The sequence below is a fragment of the Tamandua tetradactyla genome, chromosome 3, assembly GCF_023851605.1.
Source record: "Tamandua tetradactyla isolate mTamTet1 chromosome 3, mTamTet1.pri, whole genome shotgun sequence".
Lineage (NCBI taxonomy): Eukaryota > Metazoa > Chordata > Mammalia > Pilosa > Myrmecophagidae > Tamandua > Tamandua tetradactyla.
Window position 1 is genome coordinate 54,315,703 of NC_135329.1, and position 22,975 is coordinate 54,338,677.

At 32.4% G+C, this 22,975-nt stretch overlaps 1 protein-coding gene across 11 annotated transcripts in view; it reads right to left on the reverse strand.

The window, feature by feature from the left end:
• Positions 1-22,975, reverse strand: part of KIDINS220 (kinase D interacting substrate 220) — a 156,513-nt gene that overhangs the window by 6,869 nt on the left and 126,669 nt on the right. For 5 of the 11 annotated variants that reach the window (XM_077153129.1, XM_077153119.1, XM_077153121.1 and 2 more), the window contains 8 exons: positions 19,636-19,814; positions 16,766-16,992; positions 14,597-14,710; positions 13,811-13,867; positions 7,699-7,731; positions 2,317-2,448; positions 1,658-1,756; positions 882-1,118 (listed from right to left, as the gene is read on the reverse strand). In XM_077153129.1, the coding sequence (XP_077009244.1) occupies positions 882-1,118; positions 1,658-1,756; positions 2,317-2,448; positions 7,699-7,731; positions 13,811-13,867; positions 14,597-14,710; positions 16,766-16,992; positions 19,636-19,814 (1,078 nt within the window). The remainder of the gene's footprint in view (positions 1-881; positions 1,119-1,657; positions 1,757-2,316; positions 2,449-7,698; positions 7,732-13,810; positions 13,868-14,596; positions 14,711-16,765; positions 16,993-19,635; positions 19,815-22,975) is intronic. The other 6 variants (XM_077153124.1, XM_077153123.1, XM_077153126.1 and 3 more) reach the window with 3 other exon arrangements.

Sequence of the window (22,975 nt, forward strand, 5' to 3'; positions counted from 1 at the left end):
AGATTGCAAGGACAGTACCATCTATTAATGTCACCTATTAATACCATCTATTAATGCGGTCCCTACACCAGAAAGGGTTCCTGGGGTCCCTGGGGTCCAGGTTTCAGGCAATCAATGAGGTCAAAACAATTTACATGAGGATATTAAGATGTCATTTGTTCATACTCGTTTCACATACATGTGCAGGGAAGTTTTCCAGATGCTACATACCGCATTTCGTAATAAATTTAATACAGAAACAGATATAAGAATCTAGTTGTTTTCTGTTAAACTAGGCATCACATGATTTGCAAAACAATACCATTCTCACTAATTTTGTTTTGTAAAATATAGTCATTTTTCATAAAATGTTATTTATGTCAATATGTAATTAGTTTAGGTTTACTTTTAAATAAATGAATAAGTATTTTGAAAAATCCAAAAGATAGGAAAAATGAAAATAGCTGAAGAATCTGTATCTGTACTGAAAACCAAATTATGGTGCTCAAAATGATATGTGGTAAGTTTTCTAATAAAGATATATTACAGTCAATGATTAATGAATTAAACTTAACAGGAAAAGAGCAAGTGAAAAACTGACTTTCTCTTATCACCCTAATTAAAGTAGCTTGGTTTCTATATACCCTCAGCACCACTGCCCTATTTTATTACCTTCACAGTTCTTACCAATTTCTGAAATATTATACTTTTTTCTTTGTTTTTATTGACTCTCCCTCTCCAGATGAATTTACTTCCATGAGAACAGGGAGTCCTCCATTCTCTTCACTCGGGTACTCCTTAAGTATTTTCAGAACAACTGTGTAGATGCACCAACATTTTCTCAGTGAATTAAATACTGTCCTTATTCTTTAGTCATACAAAAATTAAAGTTTAGTAAATACCTGCCAACTTAAGTTACTGTGACGTGGAGCACCTTCATCTATGCCAAGTGTATTCAGTTCTTCAAAGCTGAAGTTTAGTGTGTAGGGAGTTTGACTGGAAAGCTCTGTGTGAGGCAACTCATTGTGTGAAGAATGACGACCAGTTTCACCATGAGGAACTGAGCCGCTGTTGTTTTCATTAAGTAAACGTGGGTCTTCAGGGATCACTTGGCTTTCTGCATTTCTCATTTCTAGGATCTTAACAGAAGAAAAAAATGCATTAATATCCACACTAACAAGTCACATTTTAGAAGCTTCAGAAACAGTTTGAAAAATAAAACGTTATAAAATTATCATGAAAATGAGAAAATTCCTTTAAGTAAATTTCTAGTGAATTAGTACGATATGAGCCTATCTTTTATTTCAGTTGATACTAAAATAAGTAATGCAGTCATCATTAACATCCATCATACATGTACACACATAAGCACTATACTATAATTTGACTTTTATCATTTTGTTTAAAACTTTACTTACAAACAACTATAATAAAACAATGCAACTAGAGTGATAGCAGGGAGAATTGGCAGGTGCTCTCCCAAATTTCTGAGTGAAATGCCCAAAAGGCAAAGGTTGCCAAGTGCTACTGTGTATATTCCCCATAACAAAGGGCTGTACATTAGTATAAATGCGTTTAAATGGTTTTCAAAACAAGAAAAAAACAGTTTAAACCAGTACTAATTTTACTGGCACTGATTTTTACAATGTAAATACTTTTATAAATATAAACATCTTACTGTGCTTCTGAAAAGATGCCAGTCTCCAAAATTCATACTCATCTCTTTCTTCAGTTCATCAATGTTACACTGAGCTAATACACGGCCATTTATATTTGCCTGGGTAAAAACAAAAAAAACCATAGATACAAACAAAATGTGAAATATTCTGAATTACTAATGATTACAAAGTACACTCATATTTAAGATTTCCAAATCTACTCACCAAATCATGAACAACTCCAAAACTGTTTGTTTCTCTTCTCTAATCTTAAGTCATACCAATAAATACTATAATTAAAGAAAATGTAACATAAAAGAACAGACTTTCAAATGTTCTTTGTTTCACTTTGGAAAGATGAGTTATTTTTTATATAAATGTGAAATCCCTTACAGCTCTGGGTTTTCATCAAGGCATTTTTTACTTATGTTAAGTCATTTCCTTTTATTAACATTGCAAAATAGCTACTTTATTTTCTTTTACTTATCAAAAAAATTAGGGAATTTCAGAATACAAAATAGTAAGAACGATGTTTCCATTTAGAGATTGCCACTTTCAACAGAAAACCCATTTTTGAGAAGTTAAATATAAGCTATATACACTTTTCACAAAATCCTGTCTTCGGCACCCATCTCTATAGTTAGTCATCTTTATGTTCAGCATGTAAATATGTTATCACCTTTTTGATTGTTGTGCAATACTGGGGCAGCATACTCTGGTCCAGTCCTTCTATCTGTTTCAGCCTCTCACAGACTGCATCCACATTCATTGAAATCAGTGATATTACTGGGCCTGCAGCAGGGCCTGATCCCTAGATAAGTTGGGGGGAAAGACATGTTTGAATAGCATTTAATGCTGGAGATATGGGGTCACATGACAGAAAAAAGCCATGAAGTTATACTATGAAGAAAAAACAGCGAATGATTGTACTATGGTAAGGAAATTCTTTCAATTAGTGGACAGAAGATTTAACTACTATTATACCTTAATGAGTAGTTTTATTACAGAGATACAGCCTGAGCAAAAACAACTTTCTAAGAAGACAGAATAGAACATTCTATGAACCAAGTCTAGACCAATATCTTAAATGTGTACAGCCTAGGCTCAAGAAAAAAAGGGTGCTGGCATTTCTAAGTAGAAGGACAGCGGTTTAAAATAAGGAACAAAGGGGAAAATTAATGATGCCTATATTATAAAAATACAAAAAAAATCTATGACATTTTAAAAATAACTAAATTAAACTGCTCTAATATGTATGTACAGACTACTCCACAGTCTGTAACACATGAAGTTTTCAGATCTTGATCATATATTCTATCCAAGGAATCTAAAAGTTCTCCTTACAAGTCTATACAATCATGAAAATATTAACCAACACTACTACTCCTTAATACATGTGAAGGTAAACACAATCTATTAAAACTTGTTCTCATTCAAACGAAAATTCAAATAATAAGTAACCTAGTATTTGTTTAGAAGAAAAGTATTTTCTGAATGTAGCGACACAGTAAAGAAATATCTGCCTGTAGTCAATTACACATAAATCTCCTTAGTTGCAGATATGGATCCTGAGATCTACAAAAGTTATGATTTCAAAGTCTTAGAATAAATCACTTCTTATTTTCTTTGTTCCAATGGTCTGTTTTTGAAGAGGTTATAGAAACAATAACCACAATAAAAGAGAAGACACACCAAATTATATAGAAGATAATGCTCCAAACAATTTGTCCTGTTTACTATTTAATCTAACCTTAAAATGTTAAATAATATTTATCATATCCCCAAGATGTGTAAACTTATAAATATTTTCTAGTGCCTCTTTTATCACTATCAGGACAACAGTAGATTATAACAGAGCCCAAATTTCCTGTTAGCTAGTTGATAACACTATCCATAGCACGAAAACATAATACTCTAATATTAGTTGATATATAAATATACACACATAGTGTACATCATATATCTCTATTACCTATAAATATAGCTAAGGTTCAGGAATGACACTATACTGAACAGACACTGGGGTAATAAGAAGTCTTAGTAAGTTTATAAGTATAACACAGGCCCACAAAAGTTTGGAAGTCAATAGCCTAGAACATAATGCTTCAAACGCATTTATTTTTATTTATTTTTACTTAAATATTAGTTTACAATTTGCCATACAGTCCAGGTTCAACTACTTCAAAATTCTAACAGCAAAAGACTAGTCTTTCAATAGTTATCATATTTAATTTAATTTTATTATTGCAGGATCGTATTAGGGTCATATATCTCATTTATTTAAAATATCACTTTAAATTTCTTTTATGTGCTACAGAACTGGAAAGGGCAAAGAATGAAAACTCACTAGGCTTGTTTAAATTTGTTTTCCCTATCAACATCACTTTACTCTTTTTTATATAACCTAACACAATTTTATCAATAGAGTTACCTTTTGATATAGTAATGAATTACAAATATCAAACAAGCAGAAAACACTTTTTGCATATAAATTAGGTCCTTTGGGATATAATATTAGTGATTTGACAGAGTTAGAGCCACGTTGAAAGTCAATGACTTTCACCCAGGGTATATATTTTTTCCAGAATGATCAAATTGATTGTTTAATATCTGGACTAGAAAAGTAGTATTCCCTTACCTCTAAGGAATACACTTCCAATACCCTTAGTTTACAATTGCTCAAGTAGCAAGAAATAAAAAATATCTGTACATATGGCTCCACTTACTGCTAAATAATTGAAATCATTATAATAGTTTTAAAATATATGAAAAGTTAAACGATGATATATCTGAAAATAACAATTAAGCAAAACGTGGAAAGACACTATATTCATAATAACATAAAACTTTACTTTAAAACAATCAAGAGGATTCATTTTTCTGTCCTTTTTTTTTCCTGGCACTTATCAATATTGTTCCTTCTTTCTGGAAACACCATCCTTTCCCTTGAACTGATGACCTATTTTCTCCTGGCAGTTTCTTTCAGATATATTTCCTTCATTTAAGTCATTCCTGCTACTTAGTTGAACATTTAATAGGCATTTTCACAGTATGAACCACCTCCTTGTAAAAATGCTGATGGTTTACATTCAAAATAAATTTCTATTCATAATTATATTTTCTGCCTGCATGCTCATTGCCAATATTCAAAGTATTAATGATCCACTAACAACTATAGACATTTAAAACACTTTCTCTATATTTTTATTTGCCACACTTTTTTTCCTCTTTTCTTTCTTCTTCTTTTCAAAATAGCTTTAATGAGATATATTTCACATACCACACAATGTACTCTTATTTGAAGTGTGCAGATCAATGATTTTTAGTAATGTACATCACCATCACCACAATTCATTTTAGAACATTTTCATCAACCCTTTGGCAGTCACCTTCCATTTCCCCCAACACATTCTCCTATTCCTGGCAACCATTCATCCATTTTCTATCTCTATTTCATATGAATGGAATCATACAACATGTGGCGTATGTGATTGGCTTCTTTCACTAAGTAGAATTTTTTGAGGTTTATCCATGTTGTAGCACGTATCGGTACTACATTCCTCTTAATTGTGAAATAATATCTTTTGAATGATCTTTAATTCTATCTTTCAAATGCTTTTATTCCTCAGTCTGTCACCTTTCTCTGGATAGATTTACATTTATTTACGTATTTTTGGTTCAAAAATCACAGAAGAAAAATTTGATCAACAAAATAATGACATTATTAGAATATACCCCATAGAATAAAACAAATACCCATGTGTCCACACTGATATAAATAACTGAATAAATAAATGAACAAGGGAGACAAGACAGCTTTTCTTACAGAATCCCCATTAATAAATGCAGAAGGAAAGAGAGAAATAGAAAATCACCATTAGGCAAACACCACAATATTCATGCTGTATGTAAGTCCATTGATGGATGCTACAATTAATGGACAAAAGATTAAGCAAAACCACAGTATTTGCATAGTTTCAAATTATCTTTCCCAAGATATTCCTCTTAATTACAAAGGGAAAAATAAGAACTTTATAGCACTGAAACCTGGCACACACCCCTTACTAAGTGACTAAGGTTTGCATTACCAATAGTAAAGACACAGGAACATCGTGAACCCTCGGATAGGACACATGAGAAGGGCGATAAAACACATCCATGGTAGTCTTGCCAAAAATGTATAACCTCCTTCTAATCATGAGAAAACACCAGACAAACCCAAATTGAGGGACATTCTATAAAATAACAGGCTGGTATTCTTCAGAAGTGCTCACTAAGGTCATGACAGACAAGGAAAAAATGAGGAACTGTTACAGATTGGAGACTAAGAAGAAATAACAAAATGCAACTGGATGGCTCTTGGACCAGAAAAAGGACTTTAACAGGGAAACTGGTGAAATACAAATAAAGGGGATGCCATTTTTGCACCTTTAAGTCTAAGATTGTTTTAAAGTAAAGTTTTTTTTTAAATCACAAAAGAACTCTATTTTCGATTGTGCTAAAAAGGACAAGTATAATAGACATGGACCAAATTAACTCTGTTAGCTTAAGGAAAAAAATGCAAAATATCAAAAAGTATCTTGTTTCTAGGGAGAATCTGAGAATTCTGCAATACAGATATGTTAATAAATTTATTACCTTTTTCCTTTGAAACATAAACACAACAATTTTTATTTCATGACTCTTTAAACCTTTTACATTTTTTAACTATATTAAGAAGTATTTTCTCCCTCATTGGGAATTATGTAGAATATATATATTACCTCTGAATGACTTTCAAAAACTTTATAAGAAAAGCTAGCTGGATATGTACACACTCAAACATAAAATCCTTGTAATTCCATCAAAGCCATGATCATATTCTTGATTATTTTTCAAGTTGGGCTTTTATCAATGCATGGAATAAATTACTAATAAGTACCTCAAGTCATTTTGTGAAAGCAAAAACTGACCAAAGCTTTTGTATTGATTCCTTGACCCGTCTGAATTCAAAATTTTAAAACGAGTACAAAAAAAAATCAGTCATGTTTATGAATTAACTTTATGACAAAATTCATTACTTAAATAAATAAATGTTTAAGACTTAATTGACCATTGGGAAGTGTTTTAACCTGAGGGTCTCCAAATATTTCACTATTTATCATTTATACTCATTTCCTAGACTCACTATTTATCATTTATACTCATTTCCTAGACTTTAACACTACTAAAGATGTGTCATCAAATTTAGTAACACTTTGCTAATTGCTATTATTCCATTAAATGTACATACTGATGGTAAGACATTTTATTTCAGAAAAATTAAGATGTACAATAATATGCTTCTTTGAATAAGGAGGTATTTACTGCCTGTCAGGTCTTTTCTAAAATAATCATTACATATAATGAAATTATTTTGAAACCAAGTGAACCTGAATAACCAAAATAACCATTTTTGTATGGAAACCTCATAAAAAGAAACAGAACCAAAGGTGATAAGGAAACAGAAAAAAGTATGCTCAATAATTCAGTAGGTAAATCGAAAACTAATTATTTACTTTGAGAATACAAAGAATTCAAATGAAAATACTTTAGAGTTTACCACTCTTTCTTACTTGAAATTTACCTGTTAGAAGTCAACAATGAACAATTTCAGCATACATTAGAATTTATAAGAAAAACATTTTCTAATATGGAAAATTGAAAATTGAATGCATAAGATGTTAGTTTGTTTAACTGTTAAATATAAACTTAAAAATGCACACAAATCAGAACTTATCTGACTAAAATAAAGCTAAGAAAATAATTTGAAATTAACTTGAGGTAACTGCATCACTTTCATGGTAAGTATTTAAAACTACACTCTGAAACAGCATCATGTTTGGTGAATTTATTAAATAAGCTTAGAACTTATTAGCCAGAAATGAATGTCATGCAAAGGCAGAAAGCAGCTTATTAAAATGAATCCAATGTACTGAAACGAGCACAAATTTATAAACAGCCCAGCATGAGGTTGCCAATGATTGCTTCTAAAATAGTTTAATAAGAAAAGTGAGTAAGATTTCACTGAGAGTTTCTGTACCTGTCTCTGTCTGTTAAACCCAGAGTCACACGGCTTTAAGGAAGGAATAAAACAGAATGAAGGATACCAGCTTAAAGTAAAACATCAAATATATATCATAATGAATATAGGTGGCACTTTGGCCTTTTATCTTTTTTTCCCAAAACTTTGAACAAACTATTTCTACAGCAACACAAAGCAACTAAGAACACACACATACATATACACCATGCACAGTAATTTAACTTCATTAACATGTGCTTGGTTATTTTAAAATTGTACTCTCAAAATTTAATTTTTTTTCCATTAAAAAATGAAACATAGGTCATATATTCAAGAAGAAAATCAGATAAATCAATGTTGCTATGAAAAGTTAATATTCCTACTATATACTACTTTGACATTAATTTAATTGTAAAACACTCTGATGAAAAACTTACAACTAAAGTTACTTAATCACTTCATAAAATGAAATATTATCTAGCCACACTAATAGTTAATATTCTGAAACACATCTCTGAAATTTGGCTTTGTTTCCCTGGGTATATAGCATACAATAGATGCACTAAATATACCATTTCAAAGGAAGGTCTCAATATTCCAGCTCAAGAAACCATGGATGCAATGGTGAAAAATAACTACATACTATGACTAACAAAACTATTAGAGTGATGGAGATTTTTTAAAAACCCTAATTCAAAGAAAACAACCACTGCTGTTAGTAATTTTTCTATATTTTTTGATTGGTAGTAAATATTCTTAAAATATTTAAAATAACACAGAGATAATAGACAATATTGCTTCAAAATTAATATACAACAGTTTCAGTACAATAAAAGGGTAGTGCTTTGCTAACCCTATGTGAGATGTATTTTTTCCCTAACATATTCAATGTCTAGAGTACTTCATGGGGACCTCATTTTCTATTATATATCATTAACTTCATTATAAATGGATTTTTAAACATTATATATATATCTGTGGAGACTTGCAAAAATATAAAAAAAGGGAGGTTAGTGAAATTACTGTTTACTACAAGATACCAAAAATACAAAAAAAGCATTGCTAACCTCACTGGGAAATATCTTACTCTTTAAACAAGAAATAGCAATTAGATCAAAGTCAATGCATAAGGCTTAACACTACATTTTAAGGGCAATCCTTTAGAAAACACAAGACCAAACTAGTGCAATGAATATGATTTTATTTTTAAAAACTTGTAACTGTACTCTAGGATTGCATATCATATTTCTACTACATTAGCCTAATCAATTAAGTTGAGGTTTATTAATTGTTTAGGAAAAAAGTTTTCTTCCGTTGAATTCTGGCTCAAAGACTTCACATACAGGAAGTGAATATGATTTCCTTATTTTATTATTTAAGGAAAACTTGGATTAATATCTTAAAAATTCAAATAGAATAATAAAAATCTACTTCAAAAACATTTTATAAAGTGTGAATGATGTTCAAGATGATTAAACCTACTAAGAGAAGTTGCTGATAACCGACAGTGAATACCTGTAAGAAGAATGTATTCTAAATGAAATAAAAAATGTCCTCACTCCTTACCCATGGCATCTTTAACTTTCTTGTCCAAGTCTTCTCCTGAACAATGATAAGCAGCTTGGTTTGGACAAGTATTGTGAAAACAGATTATAAGTTCTAAAACAGTGGTGGAAATAAAAATTATCTATAGTTGATTCCCACCTTTTCTTCACTTTATACTTGGCCACTTCACTGAATGGATCCCGTTTTATGTAAACCAAGACCTTCATTTTTAATGCCTTTATTAATTTCATGGTTTTCATCAATCTTTAAAGATAAACACAGCACCCTGGAAATAAAAATCCTATATTAACACTGCCTTTGAAATTCTGAAATTCTTTACAATTAAACTCTGTACTAGTCAATTATTAAATTCATGTGTCTTCAATGGGCTATAAAAGTGACCTAAATAAAGCTGTGTAAATGGTGCAAAAATGACTTAAAAGTATTGATAATTCCCTTGGTGGCCATAGGGATTTTTAACAATTTTGTTCGTTGCACTATTCTACTAGATACTCAATATATATTTTTTTAAAACAAGGAGTGATCACACAGGCATCTGCAACACGGTGCTAAATCATTTTGGAAGGGTAAAAGTGTAAAGAAATGTTGTATCATATCCTCATTAGAAAAAACTGCTTTTCAATGAAACACGATTACCACCAGGAACATCATACCTTAAATAAAAACAGACTATGGTACTCATAAGAACAGCTCTTTAAGATAACCTAGAAAATGCCACTGAGGCAACATGGCACAATGCAGGCTCACTGTAACAGTGCTTCCCTGCAAGGGGCTCACAGAATAAAGTGACCCACTACTTCCTAGTGGGAAGGGCACTGAACGAAGATGAAGGCATCAATGAAAATTTCCCTGTAAACCTTTCAAAATTCCAGAGTATTCAAATAGAAATCCTTGCAAATTCTAAGAAAACAAAATAACTGGCATCTTTTGGGCCTGAGAAGCATCAAGAAAGAAAAAGATTGTGTTATCTAAATTGAGTGTTTGTACAATTCCCACTACCTATACAAAGATTATTTAACCTGAAAGTTTTAGTTCTAAGCCCTTAAGGCTCCATGGGACTTGATTTTGGGGTAGTAATAATAATTATTAACTACCTAAATATCATTAACTTGAAGTATGCTAAGGCTGAGTAATCCTTAAATCAGACATATGAGGCAGGCCTGTGTTTTAACCATGAGGAAATTACGAATCAGAGTTTAATGTGTTGGTTTGAAGCTGTTATGTACCCCTGAAAAGTCATGTTTTTTAATCCAATCTTGTGAGGTTGTTTCCATGGAGATGTGACTCCACCTATTCTAGGTGGGCTAAGTCCTTTTACTGAAGTCCTTTATGAAGAGAATAAAAGCAGAAAACAGAGGACTCAGAGGCAATACAGAGAACAGAAAGACGTTTGGAGATGCTAAGCTAAGACAGGAAATCCAATGTTTGCCCTGAAGAAGCTAGGTGAGGACCTACTGATGCTTAGAGAGAAAGCCACTGGAATCAGAAGCTGAAAGCCACGAATTAAGAGAAAGACAGCAAATGCAGCCATTTGCCTTCCCCTGTGACAGGAAGAAATGTGATCCGCCTTTCTTGAGTGAAGGTGTTCTCTTGTTGATGCCTTAATTTGGACATTTTTTTGGTCTTAGAACTGTAAACCTGTAACCTAATAAATTTCCTTTGTAAAAGTCAATCCATTTCTAGTATATTGCATTCCGGCAGCATTTGCAAACTGAAACAGTTAAATAATTTGTTCAAGGCAAAAAGCTAGTTACCAGGGTCTATTTAACTTGAAAGGCTAAATACCTAAGCCATGCTCAGTATTTAACAGGAGCCAAGAAGGAAGCCTTCTATTGAGGAATAACGAACTGTGAGTGGGAAAATTGGACTCTAGTTCCAAATTTGCTATACCCTTTTGTTACTTTAGGTACATCTCAAATTTTTCCATCTGTAACACACGGAAGCTGGACTAGACGATGGAATACTAGTCCTGTCTAGAGGATCTCTACAGAGAAAAGAAATCCAAGCTCGGGCACCAAAGGAGTGCTACTTTTACTGGTTTTATAAATTAGAGCTCTAAGATTTTATTTCTTAAAAAAAGGCTTTTCTACTTTAAAAGTCTAAAAAAAGGTGTTCCTTTCTAGTGTTAATATTATGAGGAGAATACCTTGGGTCCAAATATTTTCCCAGTTTTATAGGATTTAGCATATATTTTCTCTACGATGAAGTTATAGAAAAAGAAGCTTATATATTACAGCTTTGCCTTTGTGAAATACTTGGACCTATCTATAATTTATCTGGTAAGTTTGGCAGGACTTAATAAACTTTAATCATAGCAGTATTTCTTAATGTGAGAAAAATCCAATTACTTTTATAAGGATCTGACTGTAATGTTTTTTCAGATATTCCTTGTGGTAAAAAAGATGGTACCACCCATATTTTGAAAAGGCTATCACTGGTTAACCTTTATGGCCTGGTTTTTTTTTTCCTACACATTGTCCTGTGTCTGAAATGACAAAACATTCCAAAAATGTTTGCATAGTTCTTCACTTATCCATCAAGCAGCTCTTGCCAAAAAAGAAAAAGTATTACGTACCGGGGACACTTAAATGAGCAGAGATGGAATCAGTCTGAAATCTTGGTATCACAGAAATACAGCTTTCTGGATTATGATAATCTTCCACTACAGGACTGGAAAGCTCCATGAGTCATAAAGGGCTAATTTTTATATTAAATACATCTCTGTAGATCCAGCTATAAACTCCCCAACAATTTTCCCATGTACAGATACTTCACATTTCCATCACTGCTTTTAATCTGAATTTAAACTTTGTGTCTACTTACCTTTACCAGTCTTCTACAAAACAAATTTCACATGCTATGGTCATCATTAATTCTTATAAGCAAAGAAAAGCTAGGTAAGCATCTATTATTCAACAAGCAGACCAAAAACTATCTTGTAATATTAAAAGAATAGCATAAAGAATGGTTATTTTACTAAACAGAGGCACTTATACAAGCAGAGCACCTTTAGTCTTTGTTATTAGGCCTCTAAACATTTCTTAGGAATTGCATTAGTTCCCCTTCCTCAAAAACTCATTTCAAAATTTGCCTAATGCTCCTTCTACTGGTCTCTGAAAGATGCCACCAATACCTTTTAATTACGAGTGTTTGTCTACATTCTTAAACATGGAGACAGTTACTATTTTAGCATGTCTGTGTCATTAAGACCATTACATTCTTCACAGTACCTGATTTTCATCAAAAGCTTGCTGAGGAATTTTAGCTCTGAGACTTGCATTGCATCCATGAATCTACACATCAAAGGCTCTCTGACTAAACTAACAGCCATTCTTGAATATAGTGGTGACAATCCATGGGTTAAAGATTCCCTCAATACTTGAAGAGCATCATTATGGTTTACTGTGCCTATCATTTATGAATAATTGAAGTCATTTAAACACGTCAGCTGAAATACTAAAGACTTTTAAAAAATCATCAACCCCTCAATGAAACACCAAAATGGTTCTCTTTCACTCTCTTACAAACATTAACTCAAAGAAAATTAATGTTAAAAACTATTGCCGGGCAGTGCAATGGTGGCTTAGTGGAATAATTCTCGCCTGCCATGCTGGAGACCCGGGTTTGATTCCTGGAGCCTGCCTATGCAAAAAAAATATATACATATATGGATTAACTTGGGAAGTAGTATTATACTACATTAATTCTAACTGCTATGCCATATTTCAGCACAGCTTTAAATTATATTGATAATATTTACATGGGCATAGCACATTCTCTAAATAAAACCACAGACGCTAAATACAGACTGGGCTCTTAAATTCCACATGGACTGACTAAATGATTTTACTTTAAGGTTTATCACATTAAACTTACTTCTTATTAAGTATAAAGTCTTGAATAATAATTTTAAACAAAGTGATTTCCTATAATATTCTTTTAAAAAGTTTGTTTTTAAGGAACTCACCCTAGGGCAAAAAAGATTTAAATAATTCCCTTTACATGCTAAACTAGCTCTGTGTTTATCTGGCAAATTTATTTTAATAAATATACAGATAAAGGAAAAACAGTACTGCATTTACACCAAGACTTCATAAACTATGGACAAATGGATTAAGAAGGAGTTATTAAACATGCTTTTTTTTTTTTCTCTATACCATATAGATCAGAATGCCTCAAGGGTGATTTTGGATATTTTTCAAGAATATTCTACATGTATAGTTTCAACTGCAGATATAAGAAAAATAGTCAAAGATGACAATCAAGTTCAATAATAAGAAACAACTCCAACTGAGTGCTCCTTGTGGTTGCTGGATAAAATGACTTCCTGATTGGAGAATAAACACACAACCTATTCCATGTAATTGAAAAAGGGGAAAAGTGGGAGGAAATAAAGTGTGAAGTTAAACATTAGCTTTTTAATTATTCAAGAACTATAGTTATTAGTACTCAGCTACTCTACACTAGTTGCCCATCATACCACCACTGCAGTTAGTGAGCAGCTGTAATCACATAAGTACAGAGAGGACTGCTGCAAAAGCACACCACAAGGCCACTCCATTACCATCGAGGAGGCTGTGGGTGAAGCAAGCCCCTCAGCAGCATCCTCCTTGATAACTTCCTAACAACACAAAACAGGAGAGTTTGGGTAAAAAGCTGAAGAAATGAGTCAAAATATGATGATGAATGAACATGATGGTAAAGTAATAATACATAATACCGAAATAGTTTGTGATTAGATTTTTCCTTCAATGACACCATTCTAAATTGTAAGGAACAATTTAATTTCTATAGGCTTCTACCTCCTAATTTATAAAAATACATTAACAGGGAATTTCTTTTTAAAATTGTTTATAAAATTGAGTTTATCGTCAGGAACACCTAATATTTTAGGTACAAATATATTTTGTCTTGAATTAACTAGATTCAATAGTACATTTGAATATGTCCCTTATCCTGTTTAATTTCTGCCATTTGATTGAAACGTTCTTGTAGTACATCCTAATTTTCATACCATAAGACTAACATATATTCAGAAATGATATGTCCTTTAAAAAGATATTAGAAATAACAGATAAAATTGTTTAGCTTTAAAAGTTTGGGTAACACTATATTACTATAAGCCAAAAATTTGTGGTTGTAAACAACTTAACATTTATTTACTGAGGCTGTCAGTGATCTACCAGAAATGAAAACAAAATACATTTTATGTTAGTAATAGCTTATGTTTCTTAAAACTATTTATGAAATAAACTGTACTTTTCCACTACAGAAAGGAAATAAGCAAACTTCTAATGCTATCTATGTTTATTATTAGATTAATATTTTAGTTACCCTTTTATATACTTACTAGGCCATTGTTCTGATCTCTGGGCAAATTCGTTTTTACTGATGGACGTGAGATGAGATGTTGGGAACCGCCAGGATAATACCTTGGCGTGTAAAGGTATGGGACAAAGAATGGCTATGGAAAAAACATGTAACAAAAAAAAGGGGATAAACAATTACAGAAATCAAAGTGTAATGAGATTTATTATTACAGTGAAATGAAACTAATCAAGCCAATAAAACACAACTCCAAATTTTTGAATGCAATGCAAAAAAAAGAAAGAGCCATACTCGTATTTTATAAGGTATCAAACCCAAACTTAAGATGTGTCACTTACATTTCTATATTTTCATTAAATATAAATTTTAAAACAACTAAAGTTTTGTACCTTACAATGTTACATGAAGGTGTCTATTTATTTATTTACTTATTTATTTTACATTTCTATAGGCTTACCATATGTCAATGTCTAAATGACTTAAAAATATTTACACAAGCTCTTCAAAAAAACATAATGGAATCTTAATAAAGCACTATTTATTACAAAAATGATTAGCTATAAGACCAAAAAAAAAATTCAATTATATATGGTTACTCTGGCATGGATTCCAGGAGTATCATTATTGCAAATTCCTAGAGAATACCCTATTCTAAGTAAGCAAATGTATTTTTAAAAAGAAGATGAGGAATCCACTGCTTAGAGATTTGTAACTGCAGCATTTATTTGCAACCAGTTTCATGTGAATGGAAGATATCAGATTAAATGGCTAAATACAAATATTAAAATTCATTATGCTTCATTATACATCTCGCCCATCTTTTTTTTCCTTGCCAGTTTAAAAGAATTATTCTGTTTTTATCTTTAAGACTAAAAAGTTGAAACAACCAGAGCAAAATATAAGTAGATATGAAAACAAATCATTTAAAATGTTTAAAAAAAACAATAAAATGCAATTAAAACATCACTACATCATTATTTTTCATGAAATTCGTAACAACCAGGTCTCAGCCTAGATGGTCTGTTAATTTTTTTTTCTTTAATAAACTTGGTCTCAAAACCTCAAATAGCATCTAATGATCAATTGAGCCATTTTATGTAAAATTACAATGGATTTAAGTTTAGTAAATAAAAACCTGCATTTTATTCACTACTTATCACACATTTAACATACTTTTACAAGGATGGCATATACATTAGGAAATGCCATTCCCCCTTTTTCCCCTTGTTTGAGTAGAAGACTAGAATAATTCTCATACAGCTTCTATGAATGGTGTACCTAATTACTTATATGACCAGCATTTTTTAAAAAGTGAACATTTAATTTAAATTCTGGAATTTCTTCTCAGCCATATTTATTCTGAATTTCTCTTTCTTCCCAGCTTATATGAAATTTATTCAGGCAGGCAGTTGGCTTCTATGAATCACTAGTCCCTGTGTTTTCTTGAATTAGACTAAAGAGGGAGACAACAAAAATAGAAAACTGCAATGGATTTTAGAGTACTGTTCCAAAAAGCATAATACTAGGGTTTATCCCCATTTTCCTAATGGAAATATTAGTGTGTAAGATCATTAATGTTAGAATGGAAAGCTCAGGCCCACTAAATTTGACAGGGTCTGAATATCACTGATAATTAACTGTACATTTTACTTCAAAACATTGTCATATTTATATTATATAAACAATTATATATTAATGAAGATAACTTGATATAAAATCCTAGAAATAGGCCACAGCACTATCTGGCAATAACAGCTGAGTACTACAAGCAGTATTTTCCCATTAGGATGCCACATTTAAAATAAATAAAATTCACTATAGGTTTACTAAGTAACTATAGAAATATGTGTATCATTGCCAATATAAACCAATACACAAGATATAAAAAAAAATGGAACCTTTGTTTATAGGCAAACAAATAGAGAAACAGATTCTTTTGAAGCATAGGACATTTATCAAGAAAATAAAAGCAAAAAACATTTCTAATATTTGGACTCTCTTAAGATCTAGAACTCTTAAAATTCAAAATCTTTCAGGTTTTTTTTCAATCGTATATTTTAAATTCAAACTTTACATTTTTCCTATTTTAAGGCCAAAGTACAGTTTTGAAATAATAATAGAATCCATAAGCAGAAAACTTGTGAGATTTCCCTGGAACAAATTCTTAAAATTAAAGCTTCCTACCACTTACCCTGTTATAGAATGGATGCTGTGGTCCTGTCATACCACTATAATAACTGCTGTGAGGCTGTGGTGACACAACGCCACCTCCGAATGGTCCATTAAAGGAAGTGGAGGAAGAACAAACAGATGGAGGCTGACTGTAACCCGATGGTGGTCTTGGAGGAGCATCATGCAGCGGTAGTGGGGGATATGCAAGCCCTCCAATATTAATCTGGTCTCTTGCAGCACGAACATCTGAAAGATTAAATGATACCCCAGAAAGCAAAAGAAAATCAGACATTAGCAATTAGCCCAATTACCACTTCATTCTTAGTTATATGACAGAAACATGATTTTATCACTCTGTCCAGGGATATACAATGGATTAAAGAAATAGACTGGAAATCTGGGAACATTCCATAAAACTTCTAGTAAGAAAAGCTCAACTGCTTTGCATAAAAGCTTTTTTTACCATTTGAAGAATCACCAACATCTGGATTATGCTCTTTAGTTACCATAATTAATTTTTCTGTTTTTTAATAGAGCATTTGTGATATTCTAACAATTCTTATGATTCATAAAGTGTTACCAACTATTAATAATTCATATTTTTATAATATGAATAAAGATAATGTTAGCTATAAATGTGGGTTTGCAAACTATGAGTCATTCCCTCTGAATAAAAATCAAGAAAAAAAATTCCATAGTCACACAATACACCTTTGACATAAGACTTATAATAGGTACCTAAATATACATATATGCGACAGTAACCAAAATACCATGGTTCTGGCACAAGGACAGACATATAGACTAATGGAATCAAACTGAGAGCTGAGAAATCAAGCCTTACACTTTGGCCAACTGATTTTTGACCAGCGGGAAAGACCACTCAATTGGGACAGACTAGTCTCTTCAAAAATAGTGCTGGGAAAAATGAACCTACATTTGCAAAAATAAAGGAGGACTCCTGCACCTCATACCATACACAAAAATGAACTCAAATGGACATACATCTAAATATAAGAGCTAGAATATCAAATTCCTAGATGAAAACAAAGGGAAGCATCTTCAGGACCTTGTATTAGGCAATGGTTTCCTAGACTTGATACTCAAAGCACAAACAAAAGAAAAAATTGATAAATGGGACTTCTTAAAAATAAAAACTTGTGTGCCTCAAAGGACTTTATTATGAAAGTAAAACAATAGCCTACACAATAAGACAAAATACTGAAAATCACATATCTGATAAAGGTTTAATATCCAAAATATATAAAGAAATCCTTCAACTTAGCAAGAAAAAGACAAACAACCCAATTTTAAAAATGGGCAAAAGAATATACATCTCTCAGAAAATATATACAAATGTCCAGAAAGCACATGAAAAGATGTTCAATATCATTAGCCAAAAGGGAAATGCAAATCAAAATCACAATGAAATACCATTTCATATCCATTAGAATAGCTGCTTTAAAAACAAAATAAAAACAAAAACAAAAAGGAAAAAAGTTTTGGAGAGGATGTGGAGAAACAGGAACACACATTTATTGCTGGTGGCAATGCAAAGTGGTACAGTCGCTGTGGAAGGCAGTTTGGCAATTCCTCAGAGAGCTAAGTATAGAACTACCATATGACATGACAATCTCACTACTTGGTATACACCCAAAAGAAGTGAAGCAGGGACTGAAACAGATTATTTGCACACCAATGTTCATAGTGGAACTATTCACAATTGCCAAAGACGGATGCAATCCAAATGTCCATCAACTGATGAATGGATAAATAAAATGTGGTTTATACAAACAATAGGATATTATTCAGCCGTAAAAGGGAATGAAATTCTGATACATGTGACAACATGGATGAACCCTGAAGACATCATATTGAGTAAAGTAAGCCAGACATAAAAGTACAAATATTGTATGAGCTCACTAATTTGAAACAATTAGAATAAGCAAGCCCATAGAGTTAGAATTTAGAATGTAAGTTAAAAGGGGGCAGGATTGGGGGGGGGAATAGGATGTTAAGGCTTAACTTAAATGTACAGAGTTCCTATTTGTAATAATGGAACTGTTTTAGTAATGGATGGTGGTGATGACAGCAAAATATTATGAACATAATTAACAGCACTGAAATATATATCTGAATGCGATAAAAAGGGGAAATATTAGCTGGTATATATGGTACAGAATAAAAATTTTAAAATACATATATAAGAGAGAGAGATGAAGTATATAAAAGTATATACAGAAGTAGTTTAAGGTTATCTCTTCATAATTTCTTCATGATTCTCAATAATATCTAATAAACTCAAAGGTGGGTCAGTAGTGCCAATATCATACAAAAGACAGCATGTTTCAATATGGGTGGTTTTGTATATGTCCTTTTGTATATAATGGTACCTGAACAACCACTTAAGTTACTCTAATACCTTAATGTCACCATTTTCAGATTCTAGTACACAAATTTAAGTAAATATTAAAAAGGAAATATAAAGATTTTATTATTCCTCTGGATAGAGACCCTTATTAAGAACAGAAGACTGATGCAAAAAAATTACATGAATTGATATCTTAAGGTCAAGGCTATATGTTAAAAGGAATTTGATTCCAAGGTAAAGATGCAGTGTGTGTATATGTGTGTGTGTGTGTGTGTGTGTGTGTGTGTGTGTGTGGTGGAGGATGTTATTACAATAAAGTCATTTTAGCTAAAATTATTTTCTTAATATTCTCAAAAGAATGTCAAGACTCCTAATCGTTAAGATCACTAATTCTCCTGTGGTGTATTTGGTTCACTTCAATCTTCATGGAAAAGGAGAAACTAACATAGCTGAGTTAGAAATAGGAACAATTTTGAGAACTTAAGAGAAGAAAAATTAAATTTACTACTAATACCCACCTGCAATAATTTCCCGAAGTTTGGGGTCTAGGTTTACCGTACATGGCAAAAAGGTCTTTACATCTCGAGCTACAAGAACTGGGGTCCTTGAAGACAAAAATACTTCAAAATTTCTGATATCTCCATCAATTTCAAGCAGTGGTTCAACATCTTTAGTTGTCGGGATATTCTTTGATATTCTTGAAACAAGAAATAAATGAAAAAGGTCATTAATGTTACTATTAGAAAGGCAAATTTCTGCATGTACCTTAAAATTTATTAGTTCTAAAAATAAATAACACATTACAAATTTTGCTCTTTTATAAAAAACAGAAAAAGAAAGGAAAGAAAAAAACAAAGTGGTATATTTACAAAATTACTAAGAGACAAAATAAGTCAGAAACAAAAGAGCAATTATTGTATGGTCTCATTTAGAAAATGCTTATAAGAAAACAGGGGCCTAGATTGTAAGTTCTTGTACCGGTCAAAAAAAAAATTAATAAGAGAACAAAATGTGAGAACACAGTTATATACTGCCTTTAGCCAAAGGCAGAATGTGGGCTAGGAAAATGTCAGCTAGGAAATACATACCAGACACTTTGCAAATAATATCTCTCAGTGAAGATTAAACGAATTATCATTTTACAGATGAAGAAAGTGGCGCTCAGATTAAATAGCCTGCCCAAGGTCACACAATAGGAAAAAGAATATGATGGGCTCTAAAATTCAAGATTTTATAGAATACCCACAGCTCTTCCCTTTGCATAGAAAAATTGAAGAAATAAAAACTTTAAAAATAAATTACACAAACTAGAAAGAAGTTAGCACAAGTTTTTCCTTTTTAAAAAAGGGAAGTACAAAAAAAAGGGAAATATTTTTATTAATTAAATAGAAAAAATACAAAAAAGGGGAAATACAAAAAAGGAAGATATTTTTATTAATCAGATGCAAATAAATGCTAATACAGCATGTCCCTTTCATCTTTTATTACACAGAATTTTTTACATAAGTGGGTGCAAACAATATAAACAATTTTGTATCAGGTAGAAGTTACTGAATATAAAATAAATAACATTCATTCTTTAAAAATTCTTATCACTTACTATTTTTTTTTTTTAATTTTTTTATTAATCAAAAAAAAGTAAAGAAATTAACACAACATTTAGAAATCATTCCATTCTACACATGCACTCAGTAATTCTTAGTATCATCACATAGATGTATGATCATCATTTCTTAGTACATTTGCATCGATTTAGGAAAAGAACTAGCAAAACAGCAGAAAAAGATATAGAATGTTAATATAGAGAAGAGAATTAAAATAATAATACTAATAATATATATATATATAAAAAGGAAAAAGAAAAAAACAAAAACAAAAGATACAAACACACAAACAAACAAACAAAAAACCATATTTCAGGTGCAGCTTCATTCAGTGTTCCAACCTAGTTACATTACACTTAGGCATTATTGTGCTGTCCATTTTTGAGTTTTTGTATCTAGTCCTGTTGCACAGTCTGTATCCCTTCAGCTCCAATTACCCATTATCTTACCCTGTTTCTAACTCCTGCTGGTCTCTGTTACCAATGATATAGTCCAAGCTGATTCTCGAATGTCGGTTCACATCAGTGGGACCAAACAGTATTTGTCCTTTAGTTTTTGGCTAGACTCACTCAGCATAATGTTCTCTAGGTCCATCTATGTTATTACATGCTTCATAAGTTTAGTCTGTCTTAAAGCTGCATAATATTCCATCGTAGGTATACGCCACAGTTTGTTTAGCCACTCGTCTGTTGATGGGCATTTTGGCTGTTTCCATCTCTTTGAAGTTGTAGATAATGCTGCTATAAACACTGGTGTGCAAATGTCCGTCTGTGTCTTTGCCCTTAAGTCCTTTGAGTAGATACCTAGCAGTGGTATTGCTGGGTCATAATCCATTCTGCCATTCTATGTCTTTTGATTGGGAAATTCAGTCCATTAACTTTTAGTGTTATTACTGTTTGGATAATATTTTCCTCTACCATTTTGGCTTTTGTATTATATATATCATATCTGATTTTCCTTCTTTCTACACTTTACTCCATACCTCTCTCTTCTGTCTTTTCGTATCTGACTCTAGTGCTCCCTTTAGTATTTCTTGCAGAGCTGGTCTCTTGGTCACAAATTCTCTCAGTGACTTTTTGTCTGAAAATGTTTTAATTTCTCCTTCATTTTTGAAGGACAATTTTGCTGGATATAGGAGTCTTGGTTGGCAGTTTTTCTCTTTTAGTGATTTAAATATATCATCCCACTGTCTTCTAGCTTCCATGGTTTCTGCTGAGAAATCTACACATAGTCTTATTGGGTTTCCCTTGTATGTGACAGATTGTTTTTCTCTTGCTGCTTTCAAGATCCTCTCTTTCTCTTTGACCTCTGACATTCTAACTAGTAAATGTCTTGGGGAACGCCTATTTGGGTCTATTCTCTTTGGGGTGCGCTGCACTTCTTGGATCTGTATATTTAGGTCTTTCATAAGAGTTGGGAAATTTTCAGTGATAATTTCTTCCATTAGTTTTTCTCCTCCTTTTCCCTTCTCTTCTCCTTCTGGGACACCCACAACACGTATATTTGTGCGCTTCATATTGTCATTCAGTTCCCTGATTCCCTGCTCAAGTTTTTCCATTCTTTTCCCTATAGTTTCTGTTTCTTTTTGGAATTCAGATGTTCCATCCTCCAGTTCACTAATTGTAGCTTCTGTCTCTTTAGATCTACGATTGTAGGTATCCATTGTTTTTTCCATTTTTTCTTCTTTGTCCTTCACTCCCACAAGTTCTGTGATTTGTTTTTTCAGATTTTCTATTTCTTCTTTTTGTTCAGCCCATATCTTCTTCATGTCCTCCCTCAATTTATTGATTTGGTTTTTGAAGAGTTTTTCCATTTCTGTTCGTATATTCAGCATTAGTTGTCTCAGCTCCTGTATCTCATTTGAACTATTGGTTTGTTCCTTTGATTGGGCCATATCTTCAATTTTCCGAGCGTCATCCATTATTTTCTGCTGGTGTCTGGGCATTTGATCAGATCTCCCTGGGTGTGGGACCCAGCTGGTTGAAAGGTTTTTCTGTGGAATCTCTGGGCTCTGTTTTTCTTTTCCTGCCCAGTAGGTGGCGCTCGTGGCGGTCGTTTGTCTGCGGGGCAGTCGGCCCGGGAAACCGCGCGTGGAGGCGGGGGTCGCTGGCCGTGGCTTGGGGGAGTGCCGGTCCAAATTGCCCAGCTGGCCCGAGACGCCAAGCGTGACGGGAGGGCCCCGCTATCCAATGTTCCCAGTCAGACCGGGGAGCCACGTGCGTGGAGGGGACCCCAGACGCCAGCCACCCCAGCC